General features: G+C 48.1%; 1 protein-coding gene across 2 annotated transcripts in view; it reads left to right on the top strand.

Annotated features, from left to right (window-relative positions):
* Positions 1-16,587: 16,587 nt before the first annotated feature.
* The window catches only part of B4GALNT3 (beta-1,4-N-acetyl-galactosaminyltransferase 3), a 98,303-nt gene continuing 91,058 nt past the window's right edge, over positions 16,588-23,832 (top strand). The window contains exon 1 of one of the 2 annotated variants that reach the window (XM_069585909.1): positions 16,588-16,853. In XM_069585909.1, the coding sequence (XP_069442010.1) occupies positions 16,685-16,853 (169 nt within the window). In that variant the 5' untranslated portion in view covers positions 16,588-16,684. The remainder of the gene's footprint in view (positions 16,854-23,832) is intronic. The other variant, XM_069585908.1, reaches the window with a different exon arrangement.

The following is a 23,832-nucleotide window of genomic DNA, read 5'->3' on the forward strand; positions in this document are numbered from 1 at the left end:
CCTGCCACCACTGACTTGAGCAACCAGTCGGTAATGTTTCTAACACCCTAGCCTCAATTCCAGTGACGTTCATCTTCACATTAACCACACACTAATGTTGCCACTCTAAATCTCATCACCACGAAAAAGCAGTATAGTGTGGTGGGGAGAGCACGGGCTACAGAGAGTCATGGTCATGGATTCTGCCATGTCTCTCTCTGGAACTCCAGGCTCTCGTCCCTTCATCTACAGAATCGAGGTGAAGCTACCTGCTTTAGCTGGGTGATCATGAGTATTAAGAAAGAGGAAATCTAGTACAACCTATCAGTAAAAAGACAAAAAGTGGCCAAAGGGTCTGAAATGGCATTTCTCCAAGAAAATAAACAGATGGCCAATAAGCACATGGAAAGATGCTTGACACTGGTTACTGAGAAGTAGAGTCAAAAAGGAGATACCACACCCAGAGGATGGCTATAATAAACAAAGATAGTAAGATAAATAACTAATGAGGACCTACTGTATAGCACAGGGAACTCTACTCAGTACTCTGTGATGGCCTTTATGGGAAAAGAATCTTTGTGGGTATATGTGTACATACAGCTGATTAACTGTGCTGTACAGCAGAAACTAACACAACGTTGTAAATAATACTCCAGTTAATCAAACAGCGAGATAGGTGCTGGCAAGGGTGTGGAGAAAATGCAGGTTTCATGCATTGCTGGTGGGATTCTAGAACGGTGCTGCCACTTAGGAAGGCAGTCTAACAGTTACTCAAAAGTTAAGCACCTATCAAAGGAGGAAACAGGAGAGGAGGGATAAATTAGGAGTTTGGGATTAACATATGCACACTACTGTATGTAAAGTCAGAGAAGGCAATGGCACCCCACTCCAACTCTTGCCTGGAAAATCCCATGGATGGAGGAGCCTGGTGGGCTGCAGTCCACGGGGTCACGAAGAGTCAGACACGACTGAGCTACTTCACTTTCACTTTTCACTTTCATGCATTGGAGAAGGAAATGGTAACCCACTCCAATGTTCTTGCCTGGAGAATCCCAGGGACGGGGGAGCCTGGTGGGCTGCTGTCTGTGGGATCACACAGAGTCGGACACGACTGAAGCGACTTAGCAGCAGCAACATGTGTAAAATAGATAACCAACAAGGACCTACTATATAGCACAGAGAACTCTAATCAATATCTTGTAGTAAACTATATGAGAAAATTTGAAAAAGAATATATATTCATATATATATATAGCTGAGTCTGTGCCGTCCACCTGATACTAACATTGTGAATCAACTGTCTTCAATAAAAGAAAGTTAAACACAGTTATGTGATCCTGCTCTTTGACTTCTTAGGTATACACCCAAGATAAAGTGCCCATCCACAAAAATTGTACAGAAATGTTCAAAGCAGCATTATTCATAGTAGATAAAAAGTAAAAGCAACCCATGTCCAACTGTAATCAACTGTTCTGTTTTTTTCTGGCTTCAATTGACTTCCTATGAATTTCTCACCATTGTCATGCAGATTGCAGGTTGTATTTAATACCATTCATTCCTTCATTCAGCATTTCATTTTTAGGTGCTTTGTCCTAGAAATTCTGCCGGATCTTAGGTTTGTAAAGAACACAAAGACAGTATGCTCCAAAGGTTGGGAAGGTGAGCGCTGTGGGTGCAGAGGACAGGAGGCGGAGAAAGGGGCTCAGAGGAGGTGACGTGTGAGCCGAATCAGCAGAGATTTTGGAGGAGAGAACTGGGTATTTCAGATGGGAAAACAACCAGAGCAAGGGCAGGGAGAACAGAAAGTTTGGGTAAGTGGAGACAGGCATAGAACATAGGGCATAAGACATAGTATGAAATTTAATTTGATACAATAATATAAATCTGTTACATATTTTAAAATCTTTTGCAATAATTGGAAACATTTGGTTTTGCTTAAAAATGGGGGGAAAAAAGACCCAATAACCAAAATCAGAAACCCAGTGATACCAATTCATACATGAAGAAAGAGTTTGAAAAGCAAACTCACTTTCTTAAAAATTAGGAGTAAGAAGTAAGTATGATGCAATAATAAATATATGAAACATTTGTTTCTTGGGAAATCTTTGAGGGTAAGGTACAGTCCAGTGTTCTTGCCTAGAGAATCCCGTGGACAGAGGAGCCTGGTGGGCTGCTGTCCATGGGGTCACACAGAGTCGGACACAACTGAAGCACCTTAACAAGCAAGCAAGCAAGGTACAATCTATCAGGGTTTACTGCAGTATCTACAGCAACCAAGCAAAGGATGGTCTTTAGATCTTCAGAAAAAAAGCCTTATCTGCTTTGTCTTTTAAAGTTTCTCTTTTAGCTTTTAATTTAGGGTTCAATTCAGTTCAGTCACTCGGTTGTGTCCGACTCTTTGTGACCCCATGAATCGCGGCACGCCAGGTCTCCCTGTCTATCACCAACTCCCGGAGTTCACTCAGACTCATGTCCATCGAGTCAGCGATGCCATCCAGCCATCTCATCCTCTGTTGTCCCCTTCTCCTCTTGCCCCCAATCCCTCGCAGCATCAGGGTCTTTTCCAATGAGTCAACTCTTCTCATGAGGTGGCCAAAGTATTGGAGTTTCAGCTTCACCATCAGTCCTTCCAATGAACACCCAGGACTGATCTCCTTTAGAATGGACTGATTGGATCTCCTTGCAGTCCAAGGGACTCTCAAGAGTCTTCTCCAACATCACAGTTCAAAAGCATCAATTCTTCCGCGCTCAGCTTTCTTCACAGTCCGACTCTCACATCCATACATGACCACTGGAAAAACCATAGCCTTAACTAGACGGACCTTTGTTGGCAAAGTAATGTCTCTGCTCTTGAATATGCTCTCTAGGTTGGTCATAACTTTTCCTTCCAAGGAGTAAGCATCTTTTAATTTCATGGCTACAATCACCATCTGCAGTGATTTTGGGTGCCCAAAAAAATAAAGTCTGAAACTGTTTCCACTGTTTTCCCATCTATTTCTCATGAAGTGATGGGACCAGATGCCATGATCTTAGTTTTCTGAATGTTGAGCTTTAAGCCAACTTTTTCACTCTCCTCCATAAATCACTTTAAAAAATTTATTTAAATACAGTTGATTTATAATGTGTTAATTTCTACCATGCAGCAAAGTGATTCACATACATACATATATTATTTTTTAAATATTCTTTGTGGTTTATCAGAATATTGAATATAGTTCCCTGTGCTATACATACAGTTGTTTAGTTGCTAAGTCATATCCATCTCTTTGCGACCTCATGGACTGTAGCCTGCTCAGCTACAGCCATTCATACCATGGAGTTCTTCTGGCATGAATACTGGAGTGGGTTGCCATTTCCCTCTCCATAAATCACTTTTTATCCATGAAATTTATGTGATTTTGCCCAATAGAAAATAGCTCTGGCTATGTTATTTTTGGTTCAGTTTTATGATTCCCACTGTTCTCCACACACCACAGTAGGTTGGCTACCAAGATTCACCCTTAATATTTACAACATAGCAGACGGTCCTGTCACCACTCACTGCACACAAGAACAGAAGGAAATCGATGGCTGTAGCCCTGATCCAGGAGAGGAATTCAAGGCCGGGTTTCAAGGGAAACATTAGGACTGAAGAGGAAGGGGCAGGTCTGAGGACCATTCAGGAGTAGAAAGGACATCGTTTCTTTGTGATGGAGAAGATGTGAGTGTTAGAAAAGAGTTAAGGGTAGTTCTTTTTTTTGTTTGTCTAGCTGCATGCGAGATCTTAGTTCCCTAACCAGGGATCAAACCCAGGCACCCTGCAGTGGAAGCACAGAGTCCTAACCACTGGACTGCCAGGGAGTCTGGAGAGTAGTTCTCTAACTCCAAAGTTTCTGGCTTGGGGCACCATGTATATGTGACACTATTAAGTGAGATTTAGCACATATGAGACGGAGAAGGCAATGGCACCCCACTCCAGTACTCTTGCCTGGAAAATCCCATGGACGGAGGAGCCTGGTGGGCTGCAGCCCATGGGGTCGCGAAGAGTCGGACACGACTGAAGCGACTTAGCAGCAGCAGCAGCACATATGAAAAATAGCAGTTTTCCAGTAAACTTGAGAAAAGGGATATGGAGGTTCAAAGAGAAGTTAGGATTAAAGATAGGGATGGAGAATTATTAGCATATAGAAAATTACTGAAGTCTTGTATCTAAATCATGGATGCAGATGATATCAGAGGTGGGAAGCATAGAGAATAAGAGAAGGAGGCCAAAGAGGGGAAAACTTAATGGTTAGAGGAGATAGCTGGTAGAAAAGGAATGGTCTGAATAACAAGAAAATAGTGTTCTGGAAACCTAGGGAAATGAGAACTTCTAGAAGTGAGAGGTTGGCAGGATTGTCAAAGGCTGCAGAAAAATAAGGTGAATTAGAATTGAGATATTGGATTTGGCAAGTTAGTAGCAGGGGGATTTAAAGCAATTCCAGGGCACTTCTGCGGTGGTCCAATGGCTAAGACTCTGAGCTGCCAATGCAGGGGACGTGGGTTCGATCCCTAGTCAGGGAACTAGATCCCACATGCCACAACTAAAGATCCCGCATGCTGTGACTAAGACCTAGCACAACCAAATTAAATAAATAAAGCCATCCCAATGAAGTGGAGACAGGAGTCGACCCATATTCAGCTCAGGAGTGAGACAACGAGGAAGCTGTGAAGCAGCTTTAGAGATGAGAAAATCAAGGAATGGAGTGTGATGGTTTCAGGTTGGGGACGATGTGCCCACGTGTAGAAGCTGAAAGGAACAAGCTGGAGGATGGTGTTGAAGATAGAGGGATGGAGGTCGAGAGGGTGTTTGTGGAGGAAGGCACTGCTGGAGGGTAGGAGCTGGTGCTGATGGAGGTAATCAGAGCAGAGAAGTGGGTGGACTGTTAGGTTGTGGCTGCCTAATTCTCATATAGGAAATAAAATCAAAGCCCTCCACCGAGAGTGAGAAGGGGCATGGATGTGACAGGGAGCCTAAGAAGTGTGAGACTACTTGGGAAAACAAGAAGGAGGGAGGGGGGTGAGCGATAGAATTGTTAGGGGTATGTCTTTTTTTTTTTTTCTTTTAAAGATTTTTCTTTTCTTGATGTGGACCATTTTAAAAGTTAAATTTTGGTTTTTGTCTGCAAGGTGTGTGGGGTCTTAGCTCCCAGACCAGGGATCAAACTTACACACCCTGCATTGGAAGGAGAAATCTTAGTCATTGGACCACCAGGCAAGTGCCCAGAAGTAGGTCTTGGTGAAGGCTGTTGAGCTGAGTCGACAGCCAATAGGAAAATGCCTCAGATGACAGCAAGTCAGTCAGCTTCCCTCTCCCTTTCATGCCGCCCCACCCTCACCCATGTCCAGCTTCCCAAGGATAAGGGTGCAGAGCCCCCAGAGGATCAGACTAGGCAGACAAGCAGAACGGAAGGCAGGTGAGGAGATGGAGCTACAGGGAGGGCTTGGCTGCCAAGCAAAGGGAGAGACACAGCAAAGAAAGTGTTTGGGAAACTGGTGGGGGTTTTTAACCTCTTTTTAAAAAAAATTATTTATATAGATTTTGTTGTTTTCTGTCAAACCTCAACATGTATCAGCCATAGGTACACATATATCCCCTCCCTTTTGAACCTCCCTCCTGTCTTCCTCGGAGAAGGTGATGGCACCCCGCTCCAGTACTCCTGCCTGGAAAATCCCATGGACAGAGGAGCCTGGTCGGCTGCAGTCTGTGGGGTCGCGAAGAGTCAGACACGACTGAGCAACTTCCCTTTCACTTTTCACTTTCATGCATTGGAGCAGCAGCCTGTCTTCCTCCCCACCCCACCCCTCTAGGTTGATACAGAGCCCCTGTTTGAGTTTCCTGAGCCATACAGCAAATTCCCGTTGGCTGTTTTACATATGGTAATGTAAGTTTCCATACATCTCACCTAAGTCCATAAATCTCTATGTCTGTTTCTCCATTGCTGCCCTGTAAATAAGTTCTTCAGTACCATTTTTCTAGATTCCATATATATACATTAGAACATGATATTTATCTTTCTCTTTCTGACTTACTTCACTCTGTACAATAGGTTGTAGGTTCATCCACCTCATTAGAACTGACTCAAATGCGTTTCTTTCTATGGATGAGGAATATTCCATTGTGTATATGTACCACAGTGTCTATATCCATTCATCTGTCAGTGGGCATCTAGGTTGCTTCCATGTTCTAGCTATTGTAAATAGTGCTGCAGTGAACAATGGGATACATGTGTCTTTCTCAATTTTGGTTTCCTCAGGGTATATGCCTAGGAGTGGGATTGCTAGGTCATATGATGGTTTTATTCCTAGTTTTTTGAGGAATCTCTATACCATCTTCCAGCGTGGTTGTATGAATTTACATTCCCACCAACAGTGCAAGAGCATTCCCTTTTCTCCACACCCTCTCCAGCATTTATTGTTTGTAGACTTTTTGATGAGGGCCATTCTGACTGGTGTGAGGTGATATCTCATTGTAGTTTTGATTTGCATTTCTCTAATAATGAGCAATGTTGAGCATCTTTCCATGTGTTTGTTAGCCATCTATATGTCTTCTTTGTAGAAATGTCTATTTAGGCCTTTTCTCCACTTTTTGGTTGGGTTGTTTGTTTTTCTGGTGTTGAGTAGTCTGAGCTGCTTGCATATTTTGGAAATTAATCCTTTGTCGGTTGTTTCATTTGTTATTATTTTCTCCCATTCTAAGGGTTGTCTTTTCACCTTGCTTATAGTTTCGTTTGCTGTGAAAAAGCTTTTAAGTTTAATTAGGTCCCGCTTGTTTACTTTTGTTTTTATTTCCGTTACTCTAGGAGGTGGGTCATAGAGGATCTTGCTTTGATTTATGTCATCGAGTGTTCTGCCTATGTTTTCCTCTAAGAGATTTTTTTTTTTAAGTCTCTCTATGAAAACATGGTTTCATGGTTCTGAGCTGTGGAGTCTCCCCCTCCTGCACTGGCTGGTGGCCTAGTTAGCCCTATAAAAGACTGGTGTGAACCCTGCCTGGACTGCTGGAGAATTACTCACCTGGAGAATTACTCACCTCCCAAGGTAACTATGCGGTTTACCCACGTCATAGTCTAGAGACAATCCCTCATTTAGGACTTGACGCCCCTTTGTTTTGGAGCTACCAGACGATAAAACTCATGTCTGAAGTGGTGTGTGCTGTGTGGAGTAAGATGGTCCCTTACAGCCCTCTGGGCAAGTGACCTCAAGGGCGGCTGTCAGTGCCTCTGTTTGCACATCTTGGCATGTCTTTGCTTCCTGGGCTGCGTGGCCTCTTTATTAAAGCAGCCACTCATTTTTTTAAAAAATTAACTGTGTGTTATGTTGACACAGAAACTGACCAGTCAGTGGTGAAGAATATAAGGTTGAGAAACAGAGCCAATTAACACTGGAATTTGAGTTACAGAGGCATTTCAAGTTGACAAGCTAAGTATTTGTCTGAAATAAGTATAGTTTTATTTTGGACAAAAATTTATTATAAAATAATATGCTTGATACTCTCAGCTTACCTCTGTCTACCTACCTACCTACTTACCTATCTATCCACTTTTAAAAATATTTTGAATTATCTCTCTAAACATTTTAGATAATTCTGGATTCACATGTGATTGTAAGAAAGAGCAGAGTGATCCTGTGTGCATTTTTCCTGGTCTCCCCTCAATCAGCCACTCCATTTGGACATGGTTAGCCTGCAGTTTTTGCATCCCAGTAACTCCAAATTAGACCACAATGTTGAGCCTTGCATTGGCTTTGTGACATTTTCCTCTCCTTTCAGCTCCCAGTTGTCTCATATCCACTGAGCACCTTAGTATCTAGCAATGTTCATGCTAATTTTAAATGAGCACAATTTTGATACTGCCATGTTGACTGCTCCAGAGTCTCTTAACTGACCACCTCATCTTGACATGTGTAAAGTGATAATTAAATATTAAATGACCTATATCGGAAAAAAAATTTTTTTAAGAGTGGATATATGTATACGTATAGCTTTACAGTACAGCAGAATCTAACACAACATTGTTAATCAACTATACTCCAATAAAAACTAAATATTAGAGGGATCCAGAACCTGGGTGCTGTAATAGCGCTGTCTTGCAGATTGTTAAAAGATTTCCTTGGGCACCAAGCTCAGTGGTAAGTCAAGGTTGAACTGGTCTGTTCAGGGTTCTTTTATTTCGAGCGATTCCCCACCACAGCCCTGCCTCTCCTGTCACTCCCCAGCCCCAGCTAGCACCTGATAAGCTTCTGCAGAAAATAGCTCTACTCCCTTGGGCAAAGAGCTCTGTTCTCTCTCTTGCTTCATGTCAAAACAACAAACTCTATCCCCCTAGAAATAACCTTATAAAACTCTTCTTTCCTTATATATTCCCTGCTGGTGTGCTCAGTCAATCAGTTGTATCCAACCCTTTGCAACTCCATGGACTGTAGCCTGCCAGGCTCCTCTGTCCATGGGATTTCCCAGGCAAGAATACTGAAGCAGGTTGCCATTTCCTTCTCCAGGGGATCTTTCCAACCCAGAGATCGAACCTGTGTCTCCTGCCTTGGCAGGCAGATTCTTTACCACAGAGCCACAAGGGAAGCACTGGAGGGTAAGATGCCTGGATAAAGAACAGAATCTTTGTCAAGGCAGAAGAGTTTTTCATCAGCTCTAAAGGCTGTCACTTTCTCCAAAGATGGGTCCTTACACTGAACACCCTCCCTGACGGCCCTCCATCACCTTCATCTGAGGGATGAATGTGGGGAGAACATGAGAGGCCAGGAAAACAGAACCCAAACCACACCCCCAGACTTGTCTCGCTGTCTTGTTCCAGGTTCCTAAACTGGGCTGGTCTCCTTTCTCCAGAGCTTGGCCAGAGGACAATGTTCTGTGTCAGTCAGTCCTTGAAAATGGACTTTAAATCAGTCTCTGGAAGGAGATGGGAGCCTCTGCCACTACTGAGGGTCAGACGTGGTTCTCCACCCCACCCTAACCCTTCCCAGTCCCAACAAGTCTCAGCTAACGGAGTTTGCTGCCTGCAGAGGGCGCGGAGAGGGGAGCGGTGTTGCTCTTAGCTCTCCCTCTCCAGGGCCAAGCTAAATTCCGGAGAGCCACATACAGTGGGGATTTGTGTTTTCTTTCTTCCATCCCCAGTCTGGGCGGCGGCAGAGCTCAAAGAGCAGTCTGTTCTGGGGAAAAGGCGGCGTCTGCCTCTCTCCCAAGCCAGCCCTGATCAAACCCTGAGCAGCCGGTCCTTAGATAACACAGCTGAGAAACGTGAAACCCACAGCTCGCCTGCCTCCCATCAGAGGCCAGCATCGCTGTCTGGAACCCGAGCCGGGCCTCTGAGATGTGGCTGTGATTGAACGCCAAGCAGCATGGCTGGGGTTCTCGCTTCAGGGTTCGTAGCCGGGACCTGTGAACTTACACAAAGAAGGTTTTCAGAAAGTCTGTCTGGGGCTTGAGCACTTGAGCTGTTTGGTGGCACTCTGCACATGTCCCAGGCTTTGGCATCATTGTTCTTCCCCAGCAAAGCCATAAGGTAGGTTAACACGGGCAAGCTGAGCACTTGCCTGGGCAGCCCGCAGCATCCCCAGCAGAGGAGCAGATTCAGTGGTACTTGAGGCAAGAGGAGGAACATCCACACTCCCGTTTTTGCTTCATGAGAGGAGGGAAGTTCAGGTCAGTTCAGTTCAGTTGCTCAGTCGTGTCCGACTCTTTGCGACCCCATGAATCACAGCATGCCAGGCCTCCCTGTCCATCACCAACTCCCAGAGTTCACTCAGATTCACGTCCATCGGGTCAGTGATGCCATCCAGCCATCTCATCCTCTGTCATCCCCTTCTCCTCCTGCCCCCAATCCCTCGCAGCATCAGGGTCTTTTCCAATGAGTCAGCTCTTCGCATGAGGTGGCCAAAGTACTGGAGCTTCAGCTTTAGCATCATCCCTTCCAAAGAAATCCCAGGGTTGATCGCCTTCAGAATGGACTGGTTGGATCTCCTTGCAGTCCAAGGGACTCTCAAGAGTCTTTTCCAACACCATAGTTCAAAAGCATTAATTCTTCAGCACTCAGCTTTCTTCACAGTCCAACTCTCACATCCATACATGACCACTGGAAAAACCATAGCCTTGACTAGATGGACCTTTGTTGGCAAAGTAATGTCTCTGCTTTTGAATATGCTGTCTAGGTTGGTCATAACTTTTCTTCCAAGGAGTAAGTGTCTTTTAATTTCATGGCTGCAGTCACCATCTGCAGTGATTTTGGAGCCCCCCAAAATAAAGTCTGACACTGTTTCCACTGTTTCCCCATCTATCTCCCATGAAGTGATGGGACCGGATGCCATGATCTTCATTTTCTGAATGTTGAGCTTTAAGCCAACTTTTCCACTCTCTTCTTTCACTTTCATTAAGAAACTTTTGAGTTCCTCTTCACTTTCTGCCATAAGGTTGGTGTTATCTGCATATGTGAGGTTATTGATATTTCTCCCGGCAATCTTGATTCCAGCTTGTGTTTCTTCCAGCCCAGCGTTTCTCATGATGTACTCTGCATATAAGTTAAATAAGCAGGGTGACAATATACAGCCTTGAGATACTCCTATTCCTATTTGGAACCAGTCTTCCTTACACAAATGGACTTTGGAGGAGGCACAGAGGTCTGTATAGTCAAAGCTATGTTTTTTCTGGTAGTTATGTACAGATGTGTGTTGGGCCATAAAGAAGGCTGAGCACTGAAGAACTGATGCTTTCAAATTGTGGTGCTGGAGAAGACTCTTGGTCTTCTTGGTGCTGAGAGTCCCTTGGACAGCAAGGTGATCAAACCAGTCAATCCTAAAGGAAATCAACCCTGAATATTCATTGGAAGGGCTGATGCTGAAGCTGAAGCTCCAAAACTTTGGCCACCTGATGCAAAGAACTGACTCACTGGAAAAGACCCTGATGCTGGGAAAGACTGAGGGCCAGAAGAGAAAAGGGAGACAGAGGATGAGATGGTTAGATGGCATCATTGACTCAATGGACGTGAGTTTGAGCAGACTCAGGGAGATAGAGAAGGACTGTGAAGCCTGGCGTGTAACAGTTTGAAGACTACTTAGCAACTGAATGACAGCAGCCTCCATGAACAGGAAGTAAGAATATTTTCTGTGATTATAGTGTTTACTGAATGACTTCTAGGCGGGATGCTTCAGAAGCAGTCCAGATGACAGACCATAAGACAGACATGGTCCCCGACAAGCCCTGTTGGGGAGAAGTGTGAGGTCCGGAGTGGGAGATGCACATGGAAGAGTTTATCTTTCCAAGATAAAAGAATAAGAGCAGGAAATCCAACTTTGCTCAGAGGCCTGGAGACCTACTACTTATTCAGCAAATGCTGAGAACACCCTCAGTGCTGCAGGAGGTCATGCCAGAGAGCTCAGGCATGAGAGCAAGCTGACATTTGTGTATCCCCTCAAGGATTGTGCATTCACCCGTGTGTTTGTGCACATGGGGACCAAGTCTGTGGGATGTGTCCCAAGGGGAGGAAAGGGGGATTGAGAGCTTGTTCAGAGGCACGTGGGGACTTCCCAGATGGCCCTAGTGGTAAAGAATCTGCCTGCCGATGGAGGAGATACAGGTTCAATCTCTGGGTGGGAAAGATCCCCTGGAGGAGGAAATGGCAACCCACTCCAATATTCTTGCCTGGAAAATCCCATGGACAGAGAACCCTGGTGGGCTACAGTCCGTGGGGTCGCAAAGAGTTGGACACGACTGAGTGAGCCTGCGTGTGTCTGGAGCCACGGCTAGCCATGTGCTCTCTAGACACCACACGTGTACTCTGAGCTGTGGGCTGTCTCCCTCATGTTCAGTGCAAAGCCTGGCTGTTGTCTGTCAGCAAATAGGAGGCCACAGACAGGAGAGACCATCTTCACAGAGAAGGTGAAACAGTGTCTTTCCACTGTGTTTGGCATCAGAGAGACGGGGTGGAGCTTCAGCAGGCGCTGATTTAGCTTCTGTTTCCGCATCAGCTGACCAGCAACCAAGACTACCGTTCACCCTTTCTCTCCTCTTCAGTTTCCCAGCAACCACGCAGACCCAAGTGGAGGGAAATAACTGGCATCCCTCAGGTGAAAACCCCATGAGTCAAAGTCCGTTTTTCAACTTGGATAATTGTCTGTTGACTTGCTGGGGAATCCTCTTCCCCGGGGCGCAGACTGCTGGAGGAGCGCCTGTAATCATTTGGAGGCAATCACAGCACCAGAAAGGGGAGCCAGGCCCAGCCATCGATGCCAAACAAGCCTCAAACCGTGTAGCTCTGGTCTGGGTCACACCTTGCTTTTGAGGGCTGCGTTCACGACTCAAGATGAAGTCACAAGCGCTCAGTGTGTGAGCTGCCTGGAATCTTTCCCAGCCAATGAGCTTTGCTCTGACCCTTTACCACATGTCTGTGTCCTCTTCTTCAGGTTCCCTTGACTCAGTGATGCAGTCTTGCATAATTCTTCTACAGGGATGGTAAATATTCATCTGTTTCCTATTCCAGTGTGCAGAATGATTTAGGACCACAGACGGTGGATCTAAGGCTTGGAGCTTGAACTGGGCTCATACGATTCTTTCTACCAGCCAGACAGAAGGGCTCAACTGCATTAGAAATCAGAAGTGGACAAGAAGAAGCATTCGGTGAGGGTCTCCACCTTCTCCTGGGAGGGGCCTCTGCAGTAGCAAACTCTGCAGAAATATTTGTGAAAGATGGGGACTTCTCTGGTGATCCAGTGGTTAAGACTTTGCCTTCTGATGCAAGGGATGCAGGTTAGGTAGCTAAGATCCCACATGCCTTGAGGCCGAAAAAAACAAAACGAAAAACAGAAGCAATATCGTAACAAATTTTTAAAAAAAGACTTTAAAAATGGTCCACATTAAAAAAAAATTTTTTAAGGAGTAAAGAGATTTGTGAAAGATGGACTCCTGGAAAGAAGGGACAGGAAAAAAGATGTCTTTAGCAAAGAGTGGCCCAGGAGGCACGGATGAGGGTGGGGAGGAGAGGATGAGAAGAAGGATCATGTGGCTGAGTGAGTTATGGATGTGCTGAGGATGAGCTCACAGTTTCCAGGGTGAATATATTTCTCCAGAGGAACTTCCAAGGTAGCAATATACGCAAAGGGGAAAAAAAAAAAAGCATTGGGTCTGAAGTTAGCAAGCCTGAGTTTGAGTCCCATCTGAGACAGGGTTACCTTTATTGCCTTGAGTAAGTTATTTACCATTTCTGAGCCCATTTCCCACGTGCAAAATGGAATCAGAGAAACCTACAGCTTTGGGTACGGATGATTTGTGTAAGTTGATCGTGGCCCTTGGGGATTGCACTGTTCAGCTCTCTCTCGGGAATTCTCTCAAAGGAACTCAGGCTTCTATGTCTCTGTCTAAGCCACTGGCTTAGCGATGGCCCAGAACTCCCCATGGATTTATCATTGGAATTTCCAACCAAGGTATCTCCAAGAAATAACATGTGACTAGCAGGGAAGCTCCTAAAATAAAAGTGAGGAGGAGAAGGAGGTCTGTATAGGTGTAAAGGACTATGGAAGGTTGGGCTGAGACAGGACTATCTGGGTGCAACGGAAAGAAGCCAGAGGCCAAGATCTGGCTTTAGTCCTGATTTCATCACGTACTGGTTGAAATACCAGTAAGTATGGTATACTATGGGGCTTCCCTGGTGGCTCAGAGGTTAAAGCATCTGCCTGCAATGTGGGAGACCTGGGTTTGATCCCTGGGTCGGGAAGATCCCTGGAGAAGGAAATGGCAACCCATTCCAGTATTCTTGCCTGGAGAATCCCACGGACGGAGACGCCTGGTGGGCTATAGTCCACGGGGTCACAAAGAGTCGGACACGACTGAGCGAGCGACTTAACTTATGGTATACTATAAGCTCAAACATGCTGCATTATTATTATTCTTTGGCCAAGCCACATAGCCTGTGGGATCTCAGTTCCCCAAATGGGGATCAAACTCAGGCCCTGAGAAGTGAGAGCACAGAGTCCTATACACTGAAGCACCCCAGGTGCTGTATTATAACATAGACATCAGGTTTCGGGAACTAAGAAAGCAAGTCCTGGGGGTACAGGAGTTAGTATATTCTGACATCCCTGTAGTCTAGAAGAAGAACTGCTCTGGGACTTCCCTGGGGGTCCAGTGATTAAGAATCCACCTTCCAAAGCAGGGGACAGCGTTTTAGACCCCAGTTGGGGAACTAAAATGCCACAAAACTGCAGGGCAACTGCGCAGTAACTAGAGAAGCCCGTGCACTGCAGCGAAGACCCAGTGCAGGCAAAATCTAAAAAATAAATGAAAATGAAAGCAGAGTCTGAAGAGGGAAGCAGAGTTCCAGGGCTTTCCTGACCACCTCACCCCTCCCCACCCCTGCATCCCCTTCAAGGTGTAAGAACAGAGGAGGAGTGAGAAGAGGAGGGCACAATATTGAGAGGTGCAGAAAAGATCTGTCTTTTCCCTTTTTCTTTTTTGTTTTCCGAATTTCTCTGGAATTCACTATTGGGACTAGAAGCTCGACCTTTAAAGTGTTAGCTTTCTTTTTTGGTGGAATATTTTTTTCTCCTAAATGGTAGGCTCTGTGTTTTATTTCTCACCTTGTTCCCACATAATAAACACTTCAAGGCTCTGGTTCATTGAAGCAATTGCGTCCATCTCTCCAGAGGGCCAAACTTTAAGGAGAGAATCATGAGGCTGCCACCAGTTTTCATGACAAAATCCTGAAAGTGATTCAGCCTAATATCAAGGGTGATCACCCCAGTGAGAGAGAGACTTCACGTGCAGGGACCCTGGTCACCTCCCTCCTGCCTCAGCCAAACTTCTACACTCTGGGTGCTCCTGTCTTGGTCTCCCGTAGAGAAAGAAGGGGTGGTAAGTGTCCATATCTGTGGTCTGGACCTTCACAGAGACATTCCCCTGAGGCTACTGGTACAGAATTGTCCTCGCTAAAGAACTACACAGAGTTCTGGGGATGTTCGCCCTGGTGCTGCCTTGGTCCTCAAATGGTACCAATGGCACTGAGTGCTAAATGGATGCCATGCTGTATCCTAAGCATGCACAGTTCCCACTTTTGAAGGCTTACAGAGAAGTTGGAAGACAAATTATTGTTGATCAGTCATTAAGTCATGTCCAACTCTTTGCAATGCCTTGGACTCTAAGCACACCAGTCTTCCCTGCCCTTCACTATCTTCCATAGTTTGCTCAAACTCATGTCCGTTGAGTCGGTGATGCAAGGACTCAATCTTGGAAGACAAGACTCAAATTCAAAATAAGTGTGTACCTATCAGTGGATGGGTACGTATCATGCAGGCAGTTGTGTTAAAGCTCCAAGAAGGATGGGGTTACTCAGGACTGGGCTGGTCCAAGAAAGCTTCATAGACCTGAAATGGACCTTGGAGGAGGAGTCAGACCTGACCAACTGGAAAGGAAAATGTCTTGGAGGCAGTGAATAAGCTCTAATTTTAGCTGGAGCAGCTTTCATACAGTCTTATGAAGCTGGACAAGATTTTGGAAGGCCTTGAATTCCAGATTTACAATTTGCACTTTAATCCGTAGGCACTGGGGAGCCATTAGACATTTCTGAGCAGGTGTAAAGGAATTTTACAAGGACGATCTGGCGTTAATGGAGAAGATGGGGTCGTGTGGATAGGGAGTCTGGAATTGAGAGGCTAGTTAGAAAAGTTACAATAGTCCAGCGGAGCCTGTGGGACAGTGCGACATCCAGCTACTCTCAGTAGTAACTGAGAGAAGGGGATCAGCACGCGATTATGTGAGCTTCTGTCTTTGAACAGTATTTTGCATGCAGTTCATTTGGCTTTAAAATGTCGAGGAAGGCTTGTGGTCCTCCACTTTCTCTATAGTCTCCTGAGTGTCGTCCCCAGAAGAAAAATGGAAAAATAAAACTGCACTGTTCCTTTAGGTAGTCCACTCTGCCCCTCTGAACTCTTAACTCATTTAAATAAGAGGATAAAATTTTACCTGCCTGGAGGAATATCTTGATGAAGTTTTTTAACTCAAGGAGTGAGTTTCCTCAGGCTTCTTTGTTTCTTGACTTGTAATTTTTACCTCAGATCCCTCCAACATCCACTCTCCCACCAAGCTCTGCCATCCTAGTCTGAGAACAACTGCTTGTCACCCTGGGGGCCGTGTAACTCCCCTAGGGCCTCTTGGAGATGTGCTGGGAGAGGGGACTGCGGCTGAACGAAGGGGCCCTGGCTCCCGGACTCGGACATCCACTCTAAGGCAGGAGCAGGGTCGCTGCAGGCCGCGAAACGCCCCCAGACGAAGCCTCGCCGCGGGCTCCCGCGCCCCGCGTGTGCCCAGTTCGACACCACCTGCCCTTTGGGAGCAAACCTGCCGGGTCTCCGTCCCGCGCAGAGTTTGGATCACAACTGCCCTTTACGCCCCACGCACCCCGATCTGCGGAGGCGCCGGGGAGTGACCAGCAAGGCGGGAGCTGCAGTCCCCCTCCCGCTGCTTCTCGGGGGCGGGGCCCACCTGTGCCCGGGGGCGGGGCCGGGCCGGGGGCGGGGCAGGTGGGCCGCGGGCGGGGGCGCGGGGCGGGGCGGCGCACCTGGGGAACCTCCTCGTGGGCAGAGCGAGGGCTGGCGGCTGCAAGCCCGCAGCCGGCGTGGGCAGGAGCCGGGGGCCGGGGCGGGCGGCCGGGGCGCGGCGCTGAGCGGGCGGGCGGGCCGGGGGCGCGTGGCCATGGGGGGCCCCCGGGCCGCGCGGCTCCGGCTGCTCTTGCGCCCGGTCAAGCTGCTGCGGAGGCGCTTCCGGCTGCTGCTGCTGCTTGCCGTGGTGTCCGTGGGGCTCTGGACACTTTATCTGGAACTGGCGGCGTCGGCCCAAGTCGGCGGGAACCCCCTGAACCGCAGTGAGTAGCGCCGGGGCGCGGTGGGGAGGGGCAGGGCCGGCGGCCCCCGCCTGTGGGTCGTGCCCCCCATCGCGGACCGGGTGTCCACTCGCGGGGTCCCCAGGTGCCGGGCGCCGGCGGGACCCGGGCCATCCCGGTGGCGCTGGGCTCGCAGACCCGCTGCCGGAGACACGCGTCCACGCGGGCTGGGTCCATGTCCCTCTGGGTCCCTCGGCCGCCTCCGCCAGGCCGCGCGCTCCTGTCTTCGGGGCCCAGACTTTGCTCCCCGCCGAGTCTCCACGGCTCGCTGGGTTCGCTCCCTAGCTGCGTTTTCGGGGCGGGTTGGGGGGGGGCGTTCTTTAACTATACGGCCAAGAGCCACCCGCCCTCTCTTCACCTTCCCACAGGCCACTCCCCTCCCAGCCCCTTCCTCTTCCTCCAGTCGCCCACCTCCCCTTGAGTGGCCCCCTCTCGGGGTTCTGACCGCGCGCTTTCCCCGCACAGCGGGTTGTCTGCAGCCCCCAGACCACCCTGCAGAATGGGCTGAACCCCGGACCCCGGTCAGGGCGCAGTGGGCAGCTCCGTGGACCGGACGGTGGGTGGGTTCCTACTTTTCCAAGGGAGCCAGAGCCACTTAATTTTTCTGTGCCTCGGCTTCTTCCTAGGAAAACGGGAGAGGATTGTCTTGAGAGAGAGCTTTGCTTTTACAGGCATGGCTAGCCGAGGCGATTTTCAGTTTACTACTGAGTGAAGTAAAAATCCTCAAAGTGTCAGGACTGTGTGAAAGGTCACTGTGATAGTTGGGATAAAGAGAATCTCCCAGAACTACCAGGTGTCCTTCCCGGGCCTGAAGGGTCTAGGTTTATAATCCCAGAATGTTGTCTGGAATTCTAGATAAACATCCCCCTCCCCACCCCGCTATTCAGGAAACCAGAGGAGCGGCTGGTGAAGCTCTGCTGAGAAGATGCTCTGAGTTCTTGTGTCAGCTGCTGGGTGTGGTGCTTTGCCTCCTCTTGTGGCCAAAGACAGGGAATTACTCGGGTCAGTAATTGAGCTGCTTCAGGATCGAGATAGATACTTGTGGCAGAACCTCTGCCTCTGTGGCTGTGGAAATATTTCTGGCTGTGGTGAGGAGACTGGGGTTCCATCCCTGATTCTGCTGCAAACAAGCTGGAGAATCCAGGAGCAGGTAGCTGCTGCTCAGGCCAAAGAGGGAAGTTGGCCCCTTTCCATTTGGGCACTCGGACTGGGTGACCTCCCTGCCTGAGCATTGCTGGGGTCCGGGAGCTCTGCACGGTGTGAGGAAGGGTCTTCCCAGTCAGGTCCATGGCTCTGAGGAGGAGGGTGCTTCCCTCTGAAGACCGGTCTGTGGTCCCGCAGCTGGTCTTCCCTCCCCAAGCCTAGCTCTGTTCTCTGAAGGACAGAGTGGATGGATACTCCCAGACCCATGGCCACTCAGAGCGACCCACGTGGGTGAGCCCAGGTGAAGAGGGAGGTCCGGGTGAGATCTGTCTTCTCTCCTCCTTGGGACACCCCTTCTCAGTGTGGCCACCATCTTGTCAAATGTGGGAGCCTGTGGGGTCCTCTGCACAGATTAGAACCAGAGGGGAGGGCAGTTGCTTGGTGACCTGAGGTGAAGGGCCTCCCTTTCCCCTCCCCAAGCCTGTTTTCCTCAAGAGGCTTTCTCCTCAGAGAGCTGGGGAGCCACAGTCATGCTCTCTCACACCTGCTCCCAGCCTCTGTCTCCCTTTGGCTGCCTCATCCTTCGCCGTCCGTCAGTTCCTGGGTCTGTCTGTCTGTCTTCCCTTCTCGATGCACCGTCACTCTCTGCCTGGGCTTCCTTATTCTTTGTTTCCTTTTCCAAACTGACCCTTCTCCAAAGGAATGTCCCCAGCTTCTTACTCCACAGTCAGCTCTCCGTTTCTCTAACCCTCGTCTTTAAGGGTCCTCGGGGGGTCCAAGCCTCCCCTCGCCGACTCAATGGACATGAGTTTGAGCAAACTCCGGGAGATGGTGAAGCCTGATGTGCTGCAATCCATAGGGTCACAAAGAGGTGGACACAACTGAGCCACTGAGCATCAAGCCTCTTCTCAGCCTCTTGGAACTCCTCAAGGCCACCTGCCGTTAGGGTGGCCTCTCCTGCGGGGCTGTCCCATCAGATTCTACTCTTTTCTTCTTCTTTAAAAAGTTACTTATTTATTTTTGGCTGTGCTGTGTTTTCATTGCTGCGTGAGGACTTTCTCTGTGGTGAGCAGGGGCTACGCTGCAGTTGTGGTTCACGGGCTTCTCCTTGCGGCGGCTTCTCCTGCTGCGGAGCACGGGCTCCAGGGCTGGGGGCTCAGTAGTGGCGGCTCTTAGGCTCTAGAGCACAAGCGCAGGGTCAGCAGCTGTGGCTCCTGGGCTTAGCTGCTCTGGGACATGTGGGATCTTCCCGGACCAGGGGTTGAACCCGTGCCCCCTGCATCGGCAGGCAGATTCTTACCAACTAAACAACCAGGGATGTCCTCTTCTCTTTTCTGATTTCCTGTGGGAATGAGATTTTTAGACAGTGGCTGTGATTTCTGGCTCCCTGTCTCCCATCATTTATCTTTAAGAAGCTGAGACACCAGGCATTAAAGTCTTCTCTTGTCTTCTAGGTCTTGCTCCCAGCTGTTCCTCTGGAGGGAGAGTGGGGGAGGAGGACTTGGGAAGCAGAAGGGTGGAAAGAGGGCTGCAGGCCTTCCTCGCCATACACCCTGGCACACAGCAGCAACCAGAACCCCATCTTGACCACCCTGCCTCCCTCTCACAGTCCTGCCAACTCACCCCACCACCAGCCTTCCTGTCATCTGTAAGGCCAGCCTCCATTACCAGGAACCTTTCATTTGCCTGTCCCTGTGTGGCTGCCGCCCTGATCTGGCGCTGGGAGAAGTGTGGGGAGAGATGGCAGTTAACAGACTCCAGGGTGGTAAGGTAATGACAGGGAGCATGCTTCCTGCTGCTTCTCGGAGTAACCCCATAGTTTGACATGGGCGATGTGCAATTTAAGCTCCATATTAGAAAAAGATACAGCCACATGGGGAGTATCCAGAATCATTCACAGATAGAAAAATGGGTTCCTTGAACAAAAGACAGAGAGCTGTTCACTTGCTCATTTAACAAACATGTGCTCAGCACACAGCTCGAGCAGGGCATCGTGCTGTCACTTAGATGTGGCGATGACTCCGTCATGGTTTCTGTCTCTCGCAGCTTTCCCTCTTGGAGGGTGGTTCGGGTGCATGTGTGAAAATAATCACAGTATGAGACAGCCATCATGTTTTACACGGATAGAACCTACCTGTTGCTGTGACACTTGTGAAAATGAGACATGGCTCTTTGAACTAATAATTCTTGGAAGTGGTGACGTTTCAGGAGAACTTGAGGGGTTGGTAAGACTTTAGCAGATGCAGAAGGAGAACGATGTTCCAAGCAGAGAGGTCAGCAGAAGCCCAGACCAAGAATCAAGAAGTTCATGTTTGGGAGTGTTGGGCGTCTGGGTTTGGTGAAGAATGGTGCCAGATTAGAAAAGACTTTTAATAAACTTAAAGAGTGATGTTTATTCATTAGATAAGAGAAAACAGTTTGAAGTTTTATAACTGAATGGGAGGAAAGGAAAAGAGATAGGGAAACTGTTTAACAAGACTGTACTTTGGTATGGACGGTGGTCCTGGGTCGGGGTGGAAGTTTCCATGCTGTGGCTTCATTGGCCTTTAGCTCTTGGGTCATGGAGCTCCACTGGGAACAGGTTAGAGCTCTCGTGGGACATTCAGAAGGTCTGGGGCAGTCACTATATACCAACATGTTCATAAATGTTCCAGTGTTTTGAGAACTGGCACAGCTGTACTGGTGTGTACTGGCTGAAAGCAACGCTGGGCACAGACTATTACTGGAAGTTAAGGAGTCCGTTCTGGCAGGTTTTAACGAGCCAGACCCATTTGTTCAGATTGGTTTAGCTTCGTCCTGCCTGAGGGCAGAGGTCTGGACTAGAATGGTTTCTAGGTTCTCTGATCTGTAACTGACCTGCTGCTGTGACCAACTTGATGCTGGAATCAAGCAGTCATCTCTGGGCACAGAGCCAGGGCCAAGCAGTCGTGCGTACCAGCCTCTTTCCAGATCTCGCAAGGCTGGGTCTGCAATGTCCCCATGTAAAGGCCCAGTTTACCTGCCGAACCACCCAGAGTGTCCACAAGCTCAGGAATTCATTGGCTTCCACCACCTGAAACCTAAAACACCTCTCTCTGGCTAGCCTTGCAACTCTTAATGGACTCTGAGCGGACTGGAGAGGCACAGCCACAGAGGTCAGGCTGGCCCCGCAGCTTCTGGGGTCACCACAGCCATTCCGACTGGCAAGGGATGCAAACCCTCCAGTCATGGAGGTAACTCAGGATAGAAGAGTAATCTGAGACACAGACTGGGAGAGAGGGAGAAGCAGGAGAGACAGATGTGTGGGCTGAGCCAGGATGCTGAGACTCGGAGCAGCAGAGGCAAGTGGGGAGGGAAGCCCAGCTGCTCTGTGGCTCCTTGTGGCCCCTGGAACCTGTCCATGCCGTCCCAGGCTGGACTGTCCCTCTGGCTCCTGGAGCCTCTGGCTCCTGTCCCTCTGTCCTCCTTACAATGTAGGACACAAGTACTCCATCTCTTTATGCTGGCATCTGGCTGCCACGTGCAACTTCAGATCGGTATCCAGTTCAGGGAAAATACTGGGCACTCAGATACATCCTGGGTATAGATGGTAAGCTCTGAATTTCCAAGCACCTGATATTTTCCACTGGCAGATACTTTGTTTATCAGTGATGGATCCAAGAATAGAACCTAGGAATTCTTGTTCCTCTTTCCATAATACATACAAACAACAATAGCCTTTAAATGCAAATGAAAGGATAAGAATGATGCCTTCAGTGCTTTTTTATTAGAAGTGTGTTTCCTTTGGACCAGTGTGGTCTGCAGCAGGCCTGGGGGAAGCAAGGACAAGGACTCAGCTGTGACCACTCCTTTCCTTGGGTTCTGTAGTCCCCTTTGACATGGGCCAGAGTCTTGGCAGCCTGGCAGGCCCTGCTCTCCTCCTGCCAACCTGAGACCCTCGGGTGGGCTGAGGCCCCGGTTGGTGGTGCTGCGGATGCCGACTGTGTCCTGGGAGTCGTGTGTCCAAGCAGCATGAGATCTTTGCAGTGGCCACTCCTATGCTGGCTTGCAGAGGGGCTGGGCTGCCTGTAGTAGTTTTCCAGGCCCCAGAGGCTGGCCTTGCCCTCCAGCCTGGGCTTTATGGAGCGGAGCAGAGCAGCCGCCAGGACAGGGCTTGCTTTGGAACGGGGCCTGGAGGCTGCTCTTGGACTTGGCCTCTCACCGCCTGCCTCTCCACTGAGTTCCACCAGTCTCAGGGCCTTTCCTTTAAACTTCCACGAGCACATTTTGTTCTATCCGAGGATGACAAGGCATCAGCTAGGCCAAGCACACGTTCTGAGCTTTTAGACAACCCTCTTCGGACCTTGTGACCCACAGTTAATGGGTTTAAGTGTTATCTGATGTGAAAAGGACCACTGGAAGAGCCAAGAGCAGTTTGGACAGGGTATATAAAGGCCGTTGGGCTGAACCTGTCAGTGCATCTGAGCAAAGCATGATGGATACATCTTTACATTTCTATAGACTCTTAGGTTCCTACAAGTGCTGCATTGTGTTAGAAGTACCCATGAGATGAGCAAAAATGAATTTTAAAAAATATTTATTTATTTGGCTGCACAGGGTCTTAGTTAGGCATGTGGGATCTTTGATCTTAGTTGCGACTTGCAGGATCTAGTTCCAGACCAGGGATTGCACTCGGGTCCTCTGCATTGGCCTGGAGTCTTAGCCACCGGGGAAGTCATGAATTTTTTTTTTTTTAATCTCTGTAATATTTTAGTATGTGATTAATTTTTTATGCTAAACTTTTAAATTTCTTAACTGTTGACCAACTTTTTTAGAAAATAAGCATGCGAATTGTCTATGTGGTCCCTGTTTTGTTTTACCTTTCATGGACGTATATTACATGTACAGAAAAATGCACATATAAGGAAGCAGCTTGATGGATCTCCACAGACTGAACATACCTGTGTAAGGAACACTCCAAAGAAGAAACAGCCTGACCAGAGCTTTTTGTCACTACCATAAGCATAGATTAATTTTTATACTTTATGGAAATGAATCACACAATGTGTGATTTATTTTTTAAATAGTATTTCCTTATGATTATAAAAATAATACATGTTCATTATACCAGATAATGGCTGTGTGCCTGGACCATATTCAATTCAGTTCAGTTCAGATGCTCAGTTGTGTCCCGCTCTTTGCGACCCCATGAATCACAGCACACCAGGCTTCCCTGTCCATCACCAACTCCTGGTGTCTACCCAAACCCATGTCCATCGAGTCGGTGATGCCATCCAGCCATCTCATCCTCTGTCATCCCCTTCTCCTCCTGCCCCCAATCCCTCCCAGCATTAGGGTCTTTTCCAATGAGTCAACTCTTCGCATGAGGTGGCCAAAGTATTGGAGTTTCAGCTTCAACATCAGTCTTTCCAATGAACACCCAGGACTGATCTCCTTCAGGATGGACTAGTTGGATCTTCTTGCACTCCAAGTCTTCAACACCACAGTTCAAAAGCATCAATTCTTTGGTGCTCAGCTCTCTTCACTGTCCAACTCTCACATCCATACATGACTACTGGAAAAACCATAGCCTTGACTAGACGGACCTTTGCTGGACCATATTAACTCCTATAAAGTTATCTTTTTGTGCATTGAGCTCGCCAGACAACTGATCCAGTAACTTAAGGAGGAGCCAAGGAAGACCAGGACCTCAGTGCTATGCGTATAGCCCCGTAAGATTCTCCAAGGATGGGATTGAGGGCCATCCAGAAATGTTTCTTCTGGTCTTTATTTTTTTTCTTCCTGTTTCAGAGATATAATTGAAATGTTAAAGTGTACATCTAATGGGCTTCCCTGGTGG

This window comes from Ovis canadensis, chromosome 3 (assembly GCF_042477335.2).
Source record: "Ovis canadensis isolate MfBH-ARS-UI-01 breed Bighorn chromosome 3, ARS-UI_OviCan_v2, whole genome shotgun sequence".
NCBI classification, from domain to species: Eukaryota; Metazoa; Chordata; class Mammalia; order Artiodactyla; family Bovidae; genus Ovis; species Ovis canadensis.